The sequence below is a fragment of the Carettochelys insculpta genome, chromosome 2 (assembly GCF_033958435.1).
Source record: "Carettochelys insculpta isolate YL-2023 chromosome 2, ASM3395843v1, whole genome shotgun sequence".
Taxonomy (NCBI): Eukaryota; Metazoa; Chordata; order Testudines; family Carettochelyidae; genus Carettochelys; species Carettochelys insculpta.
In genome coordinates this window covers 39,115,232-39,136,990 of record NC_134138.1, presented here as the reverse complement: position 1 = coordinate 39,136,990, position 21,759 = coordinate 39,115,232, and the positions used below count along the sequence as shown (strand labels likewise).

The following is a 21,759-nucleotide window of genomic DNA, read 5'->3' as shown; positions in this document are numbered from 1 at the left end:
AATGATAGTGCCATAGGTGCGAACTTCCTGAGCTTCTGGGGAGCACTCAACCCTTGTTCCATCCTAGGCCTCACCCCCACTATGCCTCTTCTTCCCTATCTCCCACATAATCCTGTCCCTGCTCCTCCTCCTTTCCCACAAGTGCTTTCCACACACTGCTGAAAGAGTTGGATTTTAGTGGGCATGAAGAGCTGTTTTGGGGAGTCGGGGAGCTGATTGGTGAACATGGGGGCTGTGGAGCAACAGATCTGTGTGGCTGTGAGCAGTGCTGAGCACCCACTGTTTTTTTTCTCCTGTAGGTGCTCCACCTCTGGAACAACCATGGGTTGGTGTCTGTGCTTAGTGCCATTACTCAAAAGTCTGCTCTTCAAACAAAGATTATTCTGAAAAAAACGTACGGTGCTAGTATTAAAATGAGCTTTCCATGGTGAAGCATGATGCATTGTAATATTTCCAGAACTAATCCTGCAAGACATCTAGAGCAGTGGTTCCCAACCTTTTGAGTAACATGGCACACTTCAATGAGACAGACAATTCCACGGCATACCCACTTTTTTCAGCTGACTCAGTTGCTCATAAACAGCACATTTATTTATAAGTGTATGCATGCCAAGTGAGGGTTGTTGGAGCCAGGATGTGGCATTAAACAGCTTTCCCAGTACCTGATATATACAGGGTGATTGTAATCATGTCACTCCCAGGATAGTAGAAAGACAAGATGGGTGAAATAATGTCTTTTATTGGACCAACTAGTATTGGTAAGATAGACAAGCTTTCAAGCTTACTCAGAGCTTATCATCAGGTCTGGGAATCTTACTCAGTGTCTCAGCTAAATACAGGGTGAAACAGATTGTTTAGAATAAGTAATTAACACATATTTTAGCAGGGCCATTCAAGATGAAATGGGCTGATAACTCATCTCCAGTCATAAGGGGCACAGTAAAAAATGCAAGATGTAGGGTTAAGTCAGTTATTTCTATTTAACAAGCCATAAATTCAGTGTCTGTATTCGGTCCACTATTTCTAGTGTCTAGCAAAGTTAAGTATTTACATTTTGAGTGTGTTGTGCAGATTTTGTTTGAGAAGGAGGACTGACAGGTCAGATATAGTGATTGCTTTGCGAAAAGTGATCACCCGCACATATTTTATTGTTTTTATCATTGTCTGGTTTCACCCACATAGTTGTTATTGTGGCCTGTAGTGCATTTGATGTGGTACACCACATTTCCCAGAGTTGAAGGACAGCTTTGTGGAAACTCTAAAGCTTGTCTCTCTCACCCACTGAGGTTGGTCCCATAAAAGATATTACTTCACCCACCTTGTTCCTTCAGTACCTGATGATAGAATTTAGCTACCTTATGCATATCACATACAAATACTTCCATTTCAGTGCACACTGACTATTCAATATTTAAGTGTCCTGTTTCAGAGCTTTCTACTAAATCTCTAAAGGCTTGTGAGGGAAATTAAGAAAGGAGAGACTGCAGGGATATTGGCATTTTATGTCAGTGATGGGCAACCTAGACAAGTGAGTGGGCCACATGAGTGACCCTCCATTTCAGTAGGCTGCAGAATTGTCATAACCAGGACAGTCTCCTGTATATGGCAGTTTTTCTAACTGTGCTTGTGTGCCTAGAACCTCAGTGTCCAATATGCTTTCCATTCACCACATGTTGTGAACTGGGCACCACGGTGTGAAGCAGCTTGTCAGAGCCACACATGTGAAGCACCCTCCACCTGCTCCACGCACATGTCCCACCACTTGATGGGACAAGCACATGGTGGCAGTAGCGGAGGCAGCTCCTCCTGTGGCACAAACCCAGGTGTGGTGGTGGCTTCAGCTGTGGGGCAGCTGATGAGCAGCAGCTGCAGAGGCGGGGGGCGGGGAGCCTCCAGCAGCATCAGGGTAGCTCATGTGGCAGTGGGGACAGCTCACATGGCAGGGGGTCCTTCAGTGGTGGTGGTGGGGCCTCTGATGGCAGCGGTGAGGATGCAGCTTAGGTGGAAGGGGGGCCTCTGGTGGCCGTAGTGGCACAGCAGCTCGTGTGGTGGAGGGGGGCTCCAGTGTTGGGGCCTCTGGTGAGTGACCAGCAGTTTGTGGGGGTGAGGATTAGTGCCTGTCTCTGAAGAGGTGGTTCCAGGCTTTCAGGGAAAGGAGGCTGTGGCGATCTTTATTTTCTTTTGGACACCACTTGCCTAGAATTTTGGGGGAGAGCTGATTGAACCCTAGGAGCACTTTGACTGGATTCAGAAGGAGCGTATGGCTCTTCTAGTTAGTCTGCAATCAGTATGCACCTCACTTAACACGCCCTTGCTTCATGCAAGTGTCACTTTAGTAGTACTGGTAGGAAAATCTATGTGGGCAGAAGCCAGTGGGCTCTGGAAATCCTGCACATGGGCAGTGGTAAACAAAATGTCTTACTGGCCTCATCTAGATCCTTGATGGGTTGCATGGAGCTCTTGGACTGCAAGTTGCCCACCACTTTTTATCATATACACCATGACTATGAATGAGGTGGGAGATCCAAATGTGACATCTTATTTAACATTATGTATTTGATTTGTCTGTAATCATATGATAACATACTGGAAGATATGCTATTCTTGGTGATGTGCTTTCATTATGTAGGCTTGTGAATTAACTGTTCATTAGGTGCATCAATGAGCTTATATTCATCAAAAAGAGTACATTGATCCTATTGCTACTGGGAACAGCAGTGTATTCATACAAGTTTTTGTAAAACTGACAACTGTTTATTTTACATTCAACAATACTGCGAGTTGTATCTTAAATTTTCTATTTATGTTTTAGTGTTCAGCATAAAATTATTGACATAGCTAAGAAACCGTTCATCTCAATTGCCCCCACTAGGCTTGAGCTGAAGAACATGTGATCAGTGATCTAGCACATGGAAACACTCCTCATAAAAGTATGCTGGGAGCAGGTATTGTTCGTGTATTTTAACATGTATTGTTAAAAAGGAATTTACAAAAAAACTGACCTGCCATAAGCCTCCCATTTTACCTGACACATGATGTATGACACAAAATTCTGCAATTTCTTTTTTCCATGTCAAAGTCACAGTCAGTCCTGGAGATGAATTTTCACTTTTTTTTTTTTTAAAAAGACTAGGTATGTTAACCTAGTCTATGTATATAGCATATTGTCTTTTTCAGACTGTTCAGTGCAGGAATAAAAACATTAATCATTCCTTGATACTAAAAATGTAAAATTATTATGTTTCTAAAGGGAAGAAGTGTTAATAATATGGAACTCCTAGTCCAAAATGAACCTTCAGAATGCATCCCAGAACTGTGGCAGATGTAGACAACCTCATGCTCTTGTAGTTTACTAGTTGCTGAGCCAGCAACACAATAGCTTGAGTCATCCTCAAATATGATTGCCCCAATTCAGAGATTAAATTTAAATACGTTATCACACTTGTGAAAAGACAGCTGCTGTAAATATGATTCAGGTTTGGCAGTGGTGCTGAAGTTCATAATATAATGGACAAGAAATCAAAGTGGCTTTGACTCTCCCTGGAAGGCGTAAAGCTGGAGAAGAGAGCAGCGGTATATTTCACTCAGAGGAAAGAGGTGAGATCCTTTGCATGCATCTATCTGCTAGAAAATCCTACCTGGTTTCTCTCCTTATGTGCTACCATGTCATCTTAAGATTACTATGGTACTTTTGCTGCCATTTTCTAGTTATGAAAATCTTAAGGTTGTGGAAGCCTACCAACAGTGGAAGACCCTTCTCTATGGAACTGTCTCACTAGTTTTCCAGATCCCTGATCTCTTCACCTTCATAACACAGCATTATAAAACAAGAGAAATGTATCACTTTGAAGACTAACAAAATGATTTTTTCAGTGGTGAGCTTTTGTGGGACAGACTCACTTCATCAGATCAATCTCATTTCCGATACGGACTGACCTTTAAAGGTCAGTCCGTATCGGAAATGAGATTGATCTGATGAAGTAGGTTTGTCCCACGAAAGCTCATCACTGAATAAATCATTTTGCTAGTCTTTAAAGTGCTACGTTTCTGCTGTTTTGTTTTGTTAGAGTACAGACTAACACAGCCACCTCTCTGTTCCTATTCAACACGCATTATGTAAGCCTGTTTTTTTTTTTCCAGGCTTTTTGCATAAGGAGTTTATTTTAGGGAATGCTGTAGTTACTCATGCATAAATGTCTTCTAGTGGTAAATAGTTACTTAAAATAGTGTTCAATACCCAAAGAAAATGTGATTGGCACTTTTCTGATGGAGTAAAGGAATTAAATCTTGTTGGATGAATTTGTAGGCTTTTTGTAAGAGAATTACAAAATTAGTGGAAGAATGATGAAATATATTTGGATTTAATAAAATATTGGGTAAAGAGTCTTACCAAATCTTAATCTCCAAAGTACTTCAAGTTGTCTTTGTTATGCATACTCTTACCCAAACCGAAGTTAAGCCATGGAACTGAGAGCAAATGTAAATTAATATAACACAATTTATTGAAATTGTAAGCCAATAATGAGCTGGGTATTAGAGCTGAATAGTGAACCTAATAGGTAGGGTAAACAACACATTAATGAAATTTGGAGATGATACAAAATTAGGAAGTATTGCAGTGAGTACTGAAACAGAGGAATGACATAAGGGGATGCAAAGGCTGCCTAAATATTAGAAAAATAAATTGAGATTCATCTTTGAAAAAATACAAACTGAGGCAACTGGGAGAAAATAATGCAAAAACATTAATTCCGTAAGAGACAAGAAACTGTATTGCATTTTGTCAGGGGAGGGGAAAAAACAGTTCAATACTAGTGTGAATACATTTTGATAAAAGTATAATGTTCTATCTATATGGCTCTGATATGGCCACATTATATGTTGCATTTTGTCTTTTATACCTCTTTATCTCATATCTTTCTATCAAGCATGGATATGCTGGGAGGTTAAGAGAAGAGAACCAAAAGTGATTAGGGAGAATGAGAGACTAATGCATCAGGGAAGACTGAAAGAATAATAGATAAAATATATAGTAGCTCAACTAAGTAATAACTATAATGGCTAAAACTAGCCATTGCCTAAGTAATGCCTGGTTATTGCCTGACATAGTTTCTCTAAATTCAGGCTGTGAACCACAAAGAAAATAAGGAATCATTTAGTGTGAAAGAAGGGATTATAATTAGGAAATACATTTGAAATTAAGAAATAAAATAGGCCACATACCAAGAAAAATGTTGTGCAAGTGATATAGTAGGTTCCCTATGGAAATGAGAGCCACCCCTTTGATTTTATGAATTCAAGGTGTAGCCCTAGAAAATGTTGTAGCCACCAAGCCTGTACTTGGAGGTGAATGAAACAGGTGACCTAAAAGATCTTTTCCAGGTCTAATTTCTGTGACCTTAACATAAGGTAGCACTACAAAGTCATGATCACTTGGTTTTTAATGTACCATTTTGGAAACAGTGGCACAGATTGGATATCGCACAGCAAAGGGAAAAGAAGGAAATATATTACTCCTTATGTAACACTGTAAATTATTTATTGTTGAGACCTATTTTGCATCCTTCCTTGTGCAGGATCCAACACTCGTGAGAGAGTCCAAGGTAGTTGTTAAGTTATGAGGGAGGCCTGCAATCAGATTCCTCTCTCACCTGGGACTGTCAGTAAAATGGCAGAAATACCACGATTGAAGGGGTTGGAGAAAAACTTGTGCATTTCTGGAAGGTGAACACAGTGGACCAGGTAATCACCTGCAAATGTCTTTATAATGTTGGTATTGTGCTGTTGAACTCATGTAATGAGACATTCTTGTGTAGTGAAATATAACCATTGCCCATTCCTTTCCACAGGACATGATGACCATCAGCATGTGCAAACTGAAGCTGAGGATTGTAGGTAAGTGTGCATATTAACAACAACAGATCTATTTTAAAATTTCTTTCCAGTTCTAGATATTTTACAGGTTTTAGCAGTTTCCCCATTTCTAGTGCTGAAACTGTGTAAATACCTCTTTAAATTGAACATATATTAAACGTGTACCACTGTATTAAGCTTATATAGCCTCTAAAGGGGACAGTGCAGCCTGTGGAGATCTGTTCTTAGGTATCACGCCAAAAAGGATGCTTGTGATCATCTAGCTTGATTTCCTTTATAATACAGGTTTTAGATCTTACCCAAAATAATTCCTTGAGTATATCTTTTTGAAACACAGTGGATCAGCATCCAATCTTGATTTAATAATGATCAGTGCTGGAGAATCCATGATGACCCTTGGTAATTGTTAATTACTGTCACCATTAAAAATATACATTTTATTTCTAGTCTGAAATTTTCTAAAGTCAACTTCCAGCCACTGGATCATACTATACCTTTCTCTGCTAGATTGAAGAGCCCATTATTAAATATTTATTCCCCATGTACTTACTTAAATATTATAATCATGTCACACTTAACATTTCCATTATTACAATAAATCAATTGATCTACCTGAGTCTGTTATAAGGCACGTTTTTTTAAAACTTTAGTCATTTTTGTGACCCATCTCTAAATACATTCTTCTTGAATTCTACAGGATTTCACTAGTGCCAGTACCAAACATAGAAGTAAAATAGCCTCTCTACTCATACTTGAGCATTCTCTGTTTATACATCTCAGGTTGACATTAGTTCCTTTAGCCTCAGCATCACACTGGGAGCTCATGTTCAGCTGATTGTTCAGAATATCCCCAGATCTTTTTCAAGTTCACCACTTTCTTTCTCTAGCCACATGAAAATGCCTAGTTTGCTTGTGCCCAGTTTACCAAGCAATGCAGATCATTCTGAATCAGTGACCCATCCTCTTCTTTATTTACCACTCCCCCATTTTTTGTGTCACCTGCAAATTTTATCAGCAGTGTTTTTTTCATGTTTTCTTCCAGGTCATTCATTCAAAAAAATGTTAAATAGAGTTGGAACAAGAACAGATCCCTGTGACACCCTACTAGAAACATGACCACACCATGATGATTCCCCATTTACAGTTCCAATTTTAGACTTATCAGATAGCTGGTTTTTAATATACTCAGTACATGTGGCAGCAATTCAGATGCCTACATGGGTCTGTATGTGTGTGTGTGTAGGATTGATTCTATAGTCTAAGAATGTTATGTCAGTCCTGTTAAACTTAAACTATTAAACTTATCAACAAAATTTGTAATCTCTTTAAAATATCAAGTTAGTTTGAAAGGGTTTATGTTCTAAAAGCACTTGTTGCCTGCATTAATTACATTAGCCACCTTTAATTCTTTATTAATTTGCCATATGTCCGCTGCCTGTGAATTGTGTTACTCTGACAGGTCTATAATTAACAGCCTGATCCCCATTTACTCTTTCAAAAATTGGCACATCCTTCAGTCTTCTGGAACTCCTCCAATGTTCCAAGGCTTATTGAAAATCCCTAAATAATTGTTTATTGGTATCCCCAGCCAGCTCTTTTAAAATTCTTGGATTCAAGTTATCTAGACTTGGTGATTTAACAACTATTGTTCAGCATCTTTCACGACACATATAGAATGGAAAGAGTGTTTTTATCAACATGTTTGGCGATTATATCATATATATTTCCCCAAATAAAGAATAAATATGTTTATTGAACACATCTATGTTTTCTGTGTTGTTATTGATATTTTTACCATTTCATTCTATTTGTGGACCTACAGTATTGCAGAGATTCTGTCTTTGCTTCCCTTATCAGTTTATATAATTTCTATATTATGATTTATATTAATTACTGTCAGCTTCTGTTTTCTTCCATTTGCTATAGGTATATGTTTTAATGGCTGCCTTCTCTTCCTCTCTAAACCATTAGAGCCCTCTTCTTCTGTTAAGTATCGGAGGGGTAGCCGTGTTAGTCTGGATCTGTAACAGCAACAAAGGGTCCTGTGGCACCTTATAGACTAACAGAAAAGTTTTGAGCATGAGCTTTCATGAGCACAGACTCACAGCATCTGATGAAGTGAGTCTGTACTCACGAAAGCTCATGCTCAAAACTTTTCTGTTAGTCTATAAGGTGCCACAGGACCCTTCATTGCTGCTTCTTCTGTTGTAGATTTTTGGGCATCTAGTACAATGTGCTTCAGTGATACCCAATTATCATTCACATTATTGGATTAAATTTTTCATCCATGACCATATTGAAGTGTCAAGTACATACATTACTACTACAAAATTTTTTCTGTGTGCACGTTATAAATGTAATCAAGTCATGGTTATTTGTTACCTAAGTCACCATTAGTTTTTAGTCCTGTGATTTGCTCATCTTTAAAATAAGGTGTAATAAAGAATTCCACTATTTTGGCTGCTACACTTTTTGAGTCAGTTATTTATAATGTTTAAAAATTCTGAGGCTGTTTTAGTACTGGCAGCATATGCTATTCATATTAAAGTACCCCATGAGCATGTTTTCTTTTCTTACACATTATGAATATTTATGTAAGAAGGCAGTCATCCTGCTCTCTAGTGTGATTTGATGGTCTGTGGCAGACACAACTTAATACCCCATATTTATCTTTTAGGACATTGATCCATAAGCATTAAAGAGCATTGTCTTCTGATATGTCAGTGACTGAGAAACAGGGATTGCCATTTTTGATATAGAGTGCTACTACTCTCTGCTCATTGATTCTTCCTAAATAGATTATAATAATTGATTTTAACATTCCTATTGTGTGAATCATCCCACCAGGTTTCAGTCGTACCAACAAAATCAAATTTATCCTCCTACGTGAGCAACTGTAATTTTAATTATTCCTGTCTGTTACTAGTTTACTGCCATTGGTGTACAGAGAATTCAAGAATGCCTTCTTTTCATATGCTTTGGTTCCTTGATTAGTTTTGTCCCCTACATCTTGCCTTTGTGCTGAGCGATCACATATTCTCTTTTGCTGTTACTCCTGACTACTCTAGACAACCTGTCCGTAAGGAGATAGTTCCTCTTCTATTGAGATGAAAGCTATCCAAACCATGTAGTACCATCTCCCCGTAGAAACAAGATTGATGCTCTCCAGAATTAAAATTCTCCACCCTTCACTATTTACTTAGGCAGTGGTGCACTACCAGAATCTTCAGCTTTCTCATTCCCTTTGATTTGTGGGATAGGCACAATCTCAGGAAAGATCACTTGGACATTCTTCAGCATGATTCCAAGTTTTGTGAAGTCATCTACCCTCTGAAAAATGTCCCATGGCACTGTGTCATTATGCTGATGTGGCTCATCATCAACAGATTTATGCCTGTTGTCTTTAGAAACCTATTTCATTTTTAAGTGATGTTTCTGCTCTTGGCTCCAGGGAAGCAGCATGCTGTCTTGTTTGTCTGTCCTTTGCAGGTTTTCCTTTTAATTCTTCTGAGTATTACCACCAGAACACTCTCACTGTGTCCATACCCATATTTGTAGCAAATTTAAAAATAAACATGAAAGTTTGTGTGATCTAGCAACTGACTGGATAGCATATGCTGGCCTGGCTTCTTCCACCTCCAAATCAATAGCACCACGGAGGTGAAAGAAACTTGTCAAGGCACTGAATATGATGCAACTTTACTGTGTTGCTACAGTTTTCTGTAGATGTAAGTCTGAAGCAATACAGTGGTCTATAAAGAAAGGCTGAATGGGAGGGAAAATGTCTAGAGCACTAGAAAATGAGATGGATACATGACAGACTAATAGTGACCTTAAAATTGTAAAAAATGCATCTGTGCCAAAGAAACAAAGCAAACAATCAAACTAAAAATAACACAATCATCTGACAATGCTAGTCTTTGCCCACAAAAGCTTAGGCTCCAAATATCTTTTAATCTACAAGGTACCACAGGACTTCTTGTTGTTTTTGAAGATACAGATTAACTAGGCTACCCCTCTGATACAAAAACAACCAACCAACCAACCAACCAACAACAACGAAAACATTCCACTCCACTGACAGTTCTGGCTCTTGATACATGCGTGTAAATTTGGACTAGTTCCACAGACATCAGACTGAAGCAAAATCTGGCCCTTACAATTTAACTATTCTTCAAAAACAAACTTTATTCCAAAACGTATCAGTCACTTTGACCTCCTTAAGTCACTTCCCTCTGTTCCAAGTAATGTAGATGTGCAATCTGAGAACTTAGTGCAGAACATGGAATGTAATTTCAACTACTGATTATTGGTGGGGGCAGGGGAGATATCTCAGCAGTTAGAACAATGGCCTTGTAAACCCAGAGGGGCTTTTAATGGTCTGGGGCAGGTTTGATTGAAAAACAAAATGTGTCAGGGATGGGGATAGATTCTGCTGTGAATACAGGGGGCTGAACTTGTTGACCTCTCCTGGTCTCTTCCAGTTCTATGAGATATGCATATCTCCAGCTTTCTTTTTTATTATTACTAATTTGCTTCCTATTTTTCTTCACAGGACTCACAAGTATCTTCCAAAGGTACTCTGGAGAAAGTTGCGGCAGATGCTGGTGAACACTTTGGATTTATAATTTAAAGACAAATACTATAATTGCTGGTGTTTATTTCTATCTGCATGAAATGTGTCATCCTCATGTTAATCTTTATGGCTGCTTTCCTGATTCCTCCTGATCTCCAAATGTCTTGTGAAAACTCATCTCTGCTGTAAGCCCTACAGGAATTTAGTAAACTAATGAGAGTTAGACTGAGGGGTGATTATGTTCAGGATAGCCAATATTTCTTAATTTAAAAAAATACCATGAAATGATTTCAAGCAAACCATCAAGTGCACATTGGACCTAATCCAAACCCACTGTAGTCAATGGGGATTTTAACATTGACTTTGAATTAGCTTCATATTTAATTTTTATATAGTTGTGTGATCTTAATATTCTCATATTCCTCCCACCCTCTTTTTCCTTCCACTGTTTTGTAGCCCTCACTTGTGATTCTTGTCATAATTTTGATTGAAAGCTTTTTGAAGCAGTGTCTTCATATTTCTTCCTATGTGCTTGTGCCTGTAACCACAGGACCTCAATGCTAACTGGGATCTTTGGACCCTATTGAACTCTATGTCATTAAAATGTTTGCTGAGGTGCGCCTATCAATTCTGGATAAGCAGTCTATATTATCTAGATATGTCAGTTCAGTAGCCTAAATGGTCTTCATGAAGTACTAATACATGAACTGCAAATGGAAATAGCTGTTTGCCTTTTCATGTTTAAACAAAGTTTCTTTGTTAAATAAAATTATAAAAATTGTTGGTGTGACAGGTTGTGTTCTTTCAATGGTCCTAACAATCTGCTTAAGACTTTGTTAGTTGATTCGGCCCATTTTATTCAATCATTGCAAAAGGTTCCAGATCCACAGCTCTGTGTGCCAGATTTGCTTATTAGCCTCTTTTAATAAATTCTACAGTTCTACTAATGGTATATCAGAGTTACATCTACTAGTAATCTGCCTGGATCCTGATAAAAATGACAACAAATAGTTGTGTCTACACATATGTAGGGGCTCAAGTAGGCATACCACCATCCTTAATTTCCATCACACTCAAAAAGTATTTATGTGTATTTTCACATTCTTCTTTCACAAAATAATGGGATACTAGCCATTTGCCAGAGACAAACAGAGGAATGTGCTATCCAATCTGTTACAAATGGTTTCTGGGCAGAGAGTTGCAACTATGTTTTTCATAATATATCTGACAAGACTGATAAGCTTTGAAATATGCAAATATATTGAGCCTATTTTTAGCCCTCCAAAATCAAATGTCTGTTAAAATACAAATAACCAGGGCCATATCTGGTGAGATGATGCCTACTCTGGAAGTGCAGCATGAATAAGCAATATTGGCATGTCATCTCCCAGTGCATCTGGCATTCGTTATGTGTCATTTAGACACAAAAATGAACAGCAAGCAGGAATGGATCAAGCATATTCTAATCTCTAATTTTTTTCAAGACTGGTAGCATGATATTAGTGTAGCATGTGTAAAAACAAAGCAAACAAAAACAAAACAAAACAAAAAACAACCAAAAAACCCCTTGACATTCAGTTTGAGGACTTGTATAATATTGGAGCAAATTCTGAAGGAAACAAAAAATGTGTAAAGGATACTGAGGACACATGAAAGTTTCCAATATGTTACTATACAGCTGGCAATCTTCCCTCAAAATGAATAATGAATGCAGGTGAGCCAGCTGCCCCTAGGGCTAACTTAGGTGACTCTGAACAGCTACAGGACTGCCCAATTTAAGATGCATGAATAATTTCACTTCAGCTACCATACAAATCCAAATATTCTATATGTCCTGTAATAGTGAAACTATAAAACCAGTTTGCAAAAGTAAATGTTAGAAAGTTGATATAACTCACTCATATTTGTTACATGCTCATCATTCAGCCAGTGTTCAGTAACCAATGAAAGGAGGAGATGGTTGCATGTTGGCTTAATATAGCTATCGATGACTGAGTACAAAGCAGTTTTTGAGAAAGGCAAGAAAACATCACTGTTTTATATCATCAGTGAAACATCAAATTTTTTCTATTTAACTGTCACGTTGTTAAAGTATTGGTTTGAAAAGGGTAAAAGTGGATAAACCATTCTAGTGACCCATATCAATCAGAACTAGGCCAATGTAAATGACATACATAATAGACTGATCAAAAAGAATGTGAGGTGTATTGGTGTTATAAGATGCAGCTATTCTATTTTCTATCTGTAATTCCTGCTGCTGTTCCATTTATGATCTGAACAAAATTAAGGTGTTGAAAGCTTTGGGAACTCACTATATTGTAAGCAGATCCTTCAGCACCTCTTTTGTGTGTTTGTCCAAACGATTTCTTGGATGTATTGTCACTCATCTGAGTATGAATGAATGAGTGCAAAAGTGAATAAGCATTGCTCTTGAAACTCTTTAGGGCTTCAGAATGGTTGGCTAAATCACATAATTTCTTAAGAGTATAAATACATGAACTCAGTATGGTTCTCTGCAGCATCTGAACGGAACATCTGTTAGAGGCACCAATTGTGTATGTTCTAAATACTATATTTATGTTTTTAGTTTAGTTATCTATAAAATATTCTTGTATGCACATACTGCTCTGTTCTGGCTCTCATAAACAGAGAATAGTTCTAGGAAAATCATGGCAATAAATATTTATACTTCTTTACATCCATTGTCTCAATGTATTGCATGTTTTAGGCATCAAAACTGTTGATGTCTTGTATGGATAAATAGTATTTTGCAATGACAATATGGATCACCCATCTCACCAGCATATCTGAATGTCATCCCATCACATCATATATATATTTTATAGGATGTGTATTGATGAATTCACATATCATGACATCCGTATCCCAGACTAGCACATGTGGGTTTCTTTCTTCTGATTACCATCCATGCCCATCCACTTGTCTAAATTTGCCCATAGACTTAATATCACAAGGATGACATACAACAGATTTTTCATTCTTAGCATTCTTTATATATAGTTCAGGGTCTCATGTACCTTTTTATTGCCATTCCAAGGAAAATACCATATCTCTCAGTGAAATAACTGTTTTGCTATATCTTTGTTGTGGTACCTTTGTTGTGTAATGCTTTTAAATTTTGCACTGTTTATACCAAGCTTCCTTGGTTTGGGACAGGAGCGATGTACCATGTTCCTTCCCCCAGAAAAGCACAGCATTATGGGTAGGGAGGATATATTGTTGATATGAGAGTGCTATATTCTAGGATATACATAACAAAAATAGAAACAGTTTATACTGTGATGTACTATGTTTCTTCCTTCTAGAAAGCACAGCATTATGGGTAGGGAAGATATTGTTGATATGATAGTGCTATGTTCTAGGACGGGGGGAGAAAACTTTTTATGTCAGGCTCCACTTTTCATCCCTGCAATTAACAGGGCCACCCCAATCTGTGTAACATAATCCAAGCCAACAGGAGTTTGGGTTGTGTTCATAGGAAAATTAACACTTTTGGCATGTGTAAGAAAGTAAGTATGTAGAGTGTAAAAACATTGTTAATCAGTACAGTAATCTCTTGAAATATGCAATTTCAAGTTGCCGTTAAGTTTCGTTAATGTGAGTTAAGTGCAACTCAAAATTCTGCTCCCCCCAGCCCTGGCTCAACCCGCGCAGCTCCTGTTCGACCCACCCCCCCACATGCCCTCCACAAGGCTCTGGCTTACTCACCCCATGCCTGGCTCTGACTCACCCCACCCCTGTGTGCAGCCTTGGCTCACCACCCCCTGCACCCAGCTCTGGCTTACCACCCCCGGCCTGGCTCCAGCTCACCACCCGCTGCATGCAGCTCCAGCTCACAGCACCCCATGCATGGCTCCAATTCACCATGTCCTGTACATGACTCTGGCTCCCCTCCCCTCCACCCCGCAGGGCCTCACGGCCGTGACTCAACTCCACACCCCTGCAGCCCTAACCCACCCTAGGCTTAATCCCCCTACTCCTCTCCCAGGGCCTCAACCCACCGACAGGATTAACCCTCCCCAACTGCCCCCCACAACCCAGGTGCTTCTACTGCTACCCCAGTTACAGAACGTGCCTTCCATGGGGTAAAAAAGCTGCCCCCCATGTATCTGGGCAAATTTGAGTTATGTGAGGGTGCATGGGAACACAACCCTTGAATAATTCAAGGGACTACTGTATAGCAGTGTGAATACACATTTGTAAAAACAGTCACATATTTCAACCTTTTTAATGGGATGGATGAGCTTGAGACCCAGCAGCCAATCATGCTGCACCATCCCTTACAAAATTACACTCCCACAAGGGGAACTGCCTCCCACTTTGCTCACCCTGGTCTAGGATATACATGCCAAAGATAGAATCATTTTGTTTTTCAGAATCCTGTGTAAATGCAAAAAATGTGACCCAAATATGAATGGTTGACAATTCTGAATGTTGAATGCATGATCTAGTTATTGATTGGATTCCTCTTCCTACTCCATGGTACTTGGAAAAGGCCTTTATATGTCACACATTTGAAAATGTAGAAGAGTTTCTGGCCATGAGGCCCGATGGCAAAGGAATTATTTTGGTACTTGCATTGTTGTCTTTTCTTTTTTTGGTCAGGGAATTTTTAAATGGGTTATCTTAAAAACTTGAAATGGATAGCCCATTATAGGATCTATGCTGTGAAGCATAATAAATTACTTGAAATGACACCAAGAGTTAGCTTTAGCTTTACTTAAAGTAATGCTGGCTGGATATTCTAAAGTCCGGGTGTCTGTACCAAAATTAGGAGCAAACTCAAAATTTAGGCATCTGTTATATTTCAGTAGCAGGAAATATGAGGTTTGTGCATTTCTTTCCTTATTTGTATTACATTTTACAGAAACTGCACTGCATGTCACCAGGTAGTTATGGTATAGAATAATGTCATTGTTCTCATTTGTGTTACATGTAACATTTTAGAGCAGTTACACTGCATATTCACCATGTACTTATAATATAAAAATGTTATTATTAGTCAAAAGGAAAACACGTCATAAACCATTGCTCTAGAAAATATAGCAAATCTATACATGAACATAAATATAAATACTGTTTCATTTCTTGCTGAGTCTTAAATCTATGGAAGGAAGGTAATGATCCAGACTATCAAACAGTTTATATAAAATGATCCTGTTCTTGTTGTTTTTCTTTTAATAGAGCATGGTTACCTTTCTGTTATGTTCAGAGAACATGACACTGATTGCTGCTTGGTCACGCTGGAGGAAAATATAAGGGATATATACAAGGCATAGTCAAAATTCCCTGGTAAGGGTGCTTGCCAGAGGGTAATTCAGATGTAGTGCCACTTGATGTGGGCATTCCTCATGTAATGCCTGGATGTATGGGTTTTTTTTGTTTGTTTCTTTGTTTTATATGTGTCATAGGAGCACCTAGAATCCATTGAGAATGGTCTACCATTGTGCTAGGCACTACGCATAGGAAACACTCCCTACCGTAAAAATCTTACAGCTTAAATAGACAAGGTTGATGAAAGATGTGGGGGGAAAGGGCATTACTTCCATTTTACTGAGAGGTTACAGACAGATTTAGTCTTATTGGAGGTCACATAAAAATAGAGTTTGATCCAACATATTGAACCCAGGTCACCCAAGTAGGTTAGCCACCAGACCAGCATCCCTCTCACATGCATATGTATCTCATCTGTGTGGTCCTCCCTTGGAATTTAATTCTAACAGTGTGTGACACATTTTATGTGGCAACCAATGAAAGTTTGGGTTATTTATTTATTTATTTATTTGCATTTCTCTGCTACCTTTGTAATAAGTTTATTACCTGACTTGACTTGTGACATTGTCCTGTTTCTATTAACCACTGTGACTTCAGAAATAATGGACACTGTCTGCCAGTCTCCTCCGCCCCCACAAATAAATGGCAATGGCTCACCAGAGCCACTGGAGCCAACAGGGCTAGAGGAGCCACTACCACAGCTAGGGCTGCTGGAGCCAGAGGGGCTGCCAGGGCCACCACAGTGGCTGGGGCTGCTGAGGCTGGAGGAGCCACTAGGATGGCTTCATTATGCTAATGAGGTGCTTCATATTCACATCAGTGCTTCATTAGCATATTCCAAACTGCCTCATTAACATGCCCCCTCTGAAAGGGAGGGGTAATGTGGCCCCAGCCTATATATAAACGAATAGAGATTTTTGAGTATTATACAATCTATCCAGAATTCTGGGTCCTTTACTGCCCAAGGAAATTAGATTTTGCAGAATATTCTAGGTATTTATTGACCAATCAGTATTCAGTAAATTTGCAGCAAAAATAGGATTAGACTAATATGTTCTTACCATATCATAAGTATGAAGGGAATGTGAAGCTCTTATTCAAATAACATTACATTATGAAATTATTCTCCAAGGTGTGAGTCTTATGTTTGAATGCATTTTCATTGTCTATTTTTTTCTTCCTTCAAATCTAGCTGTAGTTTGTGAACACAAAATTTCCTTTTACTTTACTATCGTCTTAAGGCCCTCAGTTTAACTTGAGAGAGAGTTCAATTCTGCATTTTATCTAGTTGAAGTTTTGTGAGGCTAGCTTACCTTATCAGATTCATAGTCAAATCATTTCTCTGGTTCTCCATATTGTAAACTACTCTCAGTTAGCAGTGAAGAAATCACTCTGCTATTCCTACCATTTTGGTTATCATATTGTTCGCCAAGTTTTTATGAATCTTTTTATTTATCTTTAATTTGTTGTATTGTTATTGCTATACATCAAATGACGTCAGTATGCCTGGCGCTATAAGAAACAAATGAGACTTACTAGCTCCAGGAGCTTTCAGTCTAGTTCAGACACAATAGTGCGAGGTGTGCTGACATTACTTACAGTGGTGCTGAAACTGTTTTTAGAGTGGAGTTGTTCAACTGCACCCCTGCCTTACTCCTCTCCATGTCCTTCACCACTCCTTAGATCTGGGGCCTGCAGCTGGGACCCTGCATGCAGCGCTCCTGGCAATGGAGCCCTTAGATACAGGGCTGCCAGCTGGATGGGTTCCTGGGATTGGCAGTGGAACTCCACAGGGGTGGCTGCTGAGTTGGACTCCTTGCTGGGAGTCCAGCAGGACCCTTGGACAGCAGTGAAACTCCCAGCAGCAGCAGCAGGCCTGGTGGCTGGGACCATGGACAGCAGGAACACAGCTGCTGTTCAGGATACTGGGCTGCAGAGCCACATGGCCCAGATGCAAGGCACAAAGCCTGCATTCTCCCTCCTGACACCTGTACTACCTGCGCCTGTGATTACCTGGAGATAGTTTGGGAGTCTTTCTATGATCTCTATTCAAAAGATTCAAGTCCAAAATCTATTTTGAAAAGGATTTGATGTAGGGAAGACTTTTGTCTGTTTGGCCAAACAGCTACTTATATTCAAAAACAAACATTTTCACATATTGTATTAAGCTTCTGCTCTGGGTAAGAAGGGTGAGGCTTTTTTTTTTCCTTTCTCTGGTGAGGACCTTGCCATGGTTGTCTACATCTTCTTCCCATGCTAGGTGGTTGTGGTAATATTCTCTACATGGGACTCCACTTTAAAGTCATCCAGAAACTCAGGCTGTTGCAGAATGAGGTGATCTTGCTCATGTAACTGTTATTACATTGGTGCTCCTGGCTACTGATAAGTAGAAATTGGAAGGAGGTTATCCATAATGGCTCTATTTGTTGGAAGATCTCTTTGCTGCAGAAATAAATATAGCAATCTTCCAAGTTCAAGGAAGTTTCCTGTTAGGGTAGAAATATAGGTTTTAGGATGTATTTGCTCATCTAACCCTTAGGTGTCTGCCTAGCAGCAGTTTTGACAATCATGGTGGTATCTAAATGTAGGACTTATGTGCTTACATCCCTTTGCGAATCAATAGATGATTTACAGAGTCTCACAATGAGCTGAATTCATCTTCTTTTACGTGAATTTACTTCCTTGTGTTTATTTGTTTTGTTGAGTACATCGTGGAACAAGACCTCTTTGTTCTAGTTAAGTCCCAAATAAGCCTTATAGTGTCATTTAAGTAGTGCATAGGCCTTGCACCAGTGCTCTGCACAGAGGTCTATTTCACCCATAGTCAGGTACCCTGCTTAATAAGCAGGTACCTCTTTCTGCACCACCATCAAAGTCTGATTTAAGGTATAGATGTTTCCAGCGTGCACAGCAGTAGCCTGAATTGATGTAGGAAAGGCAAGTATAGGGTAATGGGATCTCTATCCAAAAGATGCAGTAACAGTCTTCTAGGTAGGTAAAAATGGGAAAAAGTAATATTAGCCATTGCTGGTACTTTACTTGATTTACGTAAGTTGTTGATAAGCACATAACTCATGACTGCTGGAGCAACATGGAGACATACTCTATTTTGCTTGGCCATCCACAGCGAGCAAAAATAAAGGAAACATTTAAATTCTGTTGTTGTACATTATGTTTGTATTATGTTAATCTCCATTTATAACTGTATTTTTCATGTACCTTGTGACTGTAGTGAATGGAACTATATACAGACTGCATGTGCTGGAGCATGGTGTTCGATCTGGTTTTGTCTCGGCCCCTCTATCCCTTCACTGGGCCCTATGGTAACTGGATATTGTGGATGACTATACTAAACTATCATACCATTTCCTCTGTGCAATTTTCTTTTTCCTTGGTACTGAGTCTCATTCAGAAAGCTGTAGTACTTTTTACGAGTTGAAGAGGAAAATATATGGAAGCACCAGTCTCTGTGCTAAATTTATATTTTGGGGTGTCTGGTCGTGTGTTCTGGATGTTGGAAGTCAGTATCAAAGCAGTAGGTTCAGAGTTTTGAGCATGCGTATCTGTTAGTGAACAAATAACTTCATCTGTTCTGATGCATAAATGAGAGATGAAAATAGATCCTTTTATCTCTAAGTGTAAGTACCGTAAACTGAGACGACGCCAACTCAGAGATGATCTCATTGTTCTGAATTTCATTGCTAAATGCATTTTTTTCCAGTATATTTTGATACATTTAAACATTCCATAATGTTAAATATATATAATCATATATATTTTTAAGTTTAATGATGATAGATGTCAATGCTAAGCTTAGAGTGTCATGTAGCTTCAAACCACCATGCTTACAGTATGGCAAAATATCATGACGCCAGACATATCTTCTAAGTGTAAGGAATGTGCCAGCAGGGCAGAAGGGTTACATAAGCAAGAAAAAATGAATATGTGTTGTCCAAAAATATTTTACATTAAATATTACCTACAACAATACGTAAGAAATAATATTTTACAAATATGTAGTAAAAGAATAATAGCACATTTCATCCCAAAAGATTCCAGAGTTCTTAATCAAATATTTATACATATGATGACAAGGTGTTTAAATTTCTGTGTGCAGGGTTGTTTTTCTTTTAGAAATGAAGTTAAGAGCCTCAGCTATGTATGGTTGGTTTGTAAAACTGTGCATCATTTACTCTATGTTTTACACAAAAAGAGACATTTGCCTATTATTATTCTAGCGACATGAAACAACTAACAAAACAAACTGGCATGGGGATGAAATGCTTTTTCATGTATCGGAGGAGAATCTCCACACAAAGGGACACTTATCGGGGCAGCTGATCCTCTGCAGCGGAAAGGAACAAACCCAAGAGTCCAGCAGCAGATGATCTTATCAGAAAAAAAACCTTCAGTAATATCATGAGCCTGTTCTTGCCAAGTCTTGCATTTCTATATCATGTGAATTTGTGGTGGTGAGAATGGGGAGAGAAGGTGAGAAACGTAGCACAAACTACATGTAACTGGGATAAAGTACCTGCTCTTCCCACTGGGTCTGTACAGTGTAACAATACAATTGGCAAACTACTACCAGTTGGAAATATCCATGTAAAAGCAGAGTTTATCTTAATCCTCTCAAGAGAAATCGTAGTAACTCGTCTTTAACAGAAATGCATAGGGTCCGATACAACAGCTAGTTACAATCTGCACAAGAGCTAGTGAAGTTCTGACTCCACGTATGTCAAGCATCCTACTCTGATGACAATTACACTGACATTCAATGGGCCCTACCCAATTCACAGCCGCGGACAGTGAAAATTGGTCTTGCTTAGTGAAATGTGGTCATCTTCTTCGAGTGTCCCTGTGGGTGCTCCACATTAGGTGTCAGGCTCACCCGGCGCCGCAGATCGGATCTTCCAAGCAGTTTCTGCCGGACCGCGCATGCGCCGGTGCGCGCCGCTCCCTTGTGTGCTCCTGGCCACGTGCGCGATCCGGTCCCCGCCATTTCCTCTTAACCGCCGTCGGCTGCAGACGGAATCCGAACTAGGCTACGGCCAAGTTAGCGTATTCAATGGTTTTAACTGTTTTTTCTTTAAAGTTTTCAAGTTCTTAGGCTACTGTTAAGTTAGCCAGTTGTTATTTTCAAAAAAAAAAAAAAAAAAAAGGAAGAAACAACAAGCGGGACAGCATTCAGTCCAGTCCTAGTAACAAGCGGAGCACCGGAGGCGGGAGCCTAGGGCCATTAGCCCTCCTGCCGTGGCAGGCTATCGGAGAGGGGGAAAAACAGCACAGAGAAGGTGCTAAGTACCCATTAACAACTGAAAGACTCACCAACAATGTCCTTTTCAGGATTCAAGAAATGTGAGTCCTGCCGAGAGGCAATGCCAGCGTCTGATGGGCACAGTCTCTGCATAAGGTGCCTGGGGGAGTCCCATGTCACGCAGAAATGCTCCTTCTGTGCAAAATTAACAGCCAGAGCAAGGAAGGACAGGGAGATGCGGCTTAAAATGCTGCTCTTTGACAAGGCCCTCCAGCCAGACGTGCTGGAGCGGCCGCAGCAGGAGGGACCCTCCGGGGCCCATAAAAGGAAAGCCGCCTCCCTCACCCCATCAGCGCAAAAATGGAGGAAAGCCTCCCCAGCCCGATCCCTGCCGGCAGCAACAGCGAGCGGGACGGGAGGAGCGCGCAGCCCCCAGCCGCAGCAACAACTGATCGGCGGCGGCACGGAGAGCCACGTGGAGGCAGCTCAGCCTCCGATAATGAAACAGCCACCCCACACCGCAGGCAGGGCGGCGGCTAAACAAGCGCCGGTACCAGCGGCACCGCAAGCAGCGGCACTGACCCCCGGGGAACCGGCGGTGCAGAGCGCGCAGGCACGCAGCCTGCAGGCACCGGAGGACACCGCCCGTGCGGCACCGCCCATGAGCGTGCCGAGCACGGCGCGGACGGGGCTGAGATCCCCTACACGTCAGGGGGCAGAGCTACCTCCTCAAGGGAGGGGAAAGGCTGCACACAAA

The 21,759-nt window shown here is 39.9% G+C and overlaps 1 protein-coding gene across 4 annotated transcripts in view; it reads left to right on the top strand.

Moving 5' to 3' along the window:
• Positions 1-21,759, top strand: part of ZFPM2 (zinc finger protein, FOG family member 2) — a 484,892-nt gene that overhangs the window by 206,399 nt on the left and 256,734 nt on the right. The window contains exon 3 of one of the 4 annotated variants that reach the window (XM_074986763.1): positions 10,430-10,481. The exons of the other annotated variants lie outside the window; for them this stretch is intronic. Within the exon in view, the coding sequence (XP_074842864.1) occupies positions 10,430-10,481 (52 nt within the window). The remainder of the gene's footprint in view (positions 1-10,429; positions 10,482-21,759) is intronic. 4 annotated transcript variants of the gene reach the window in all.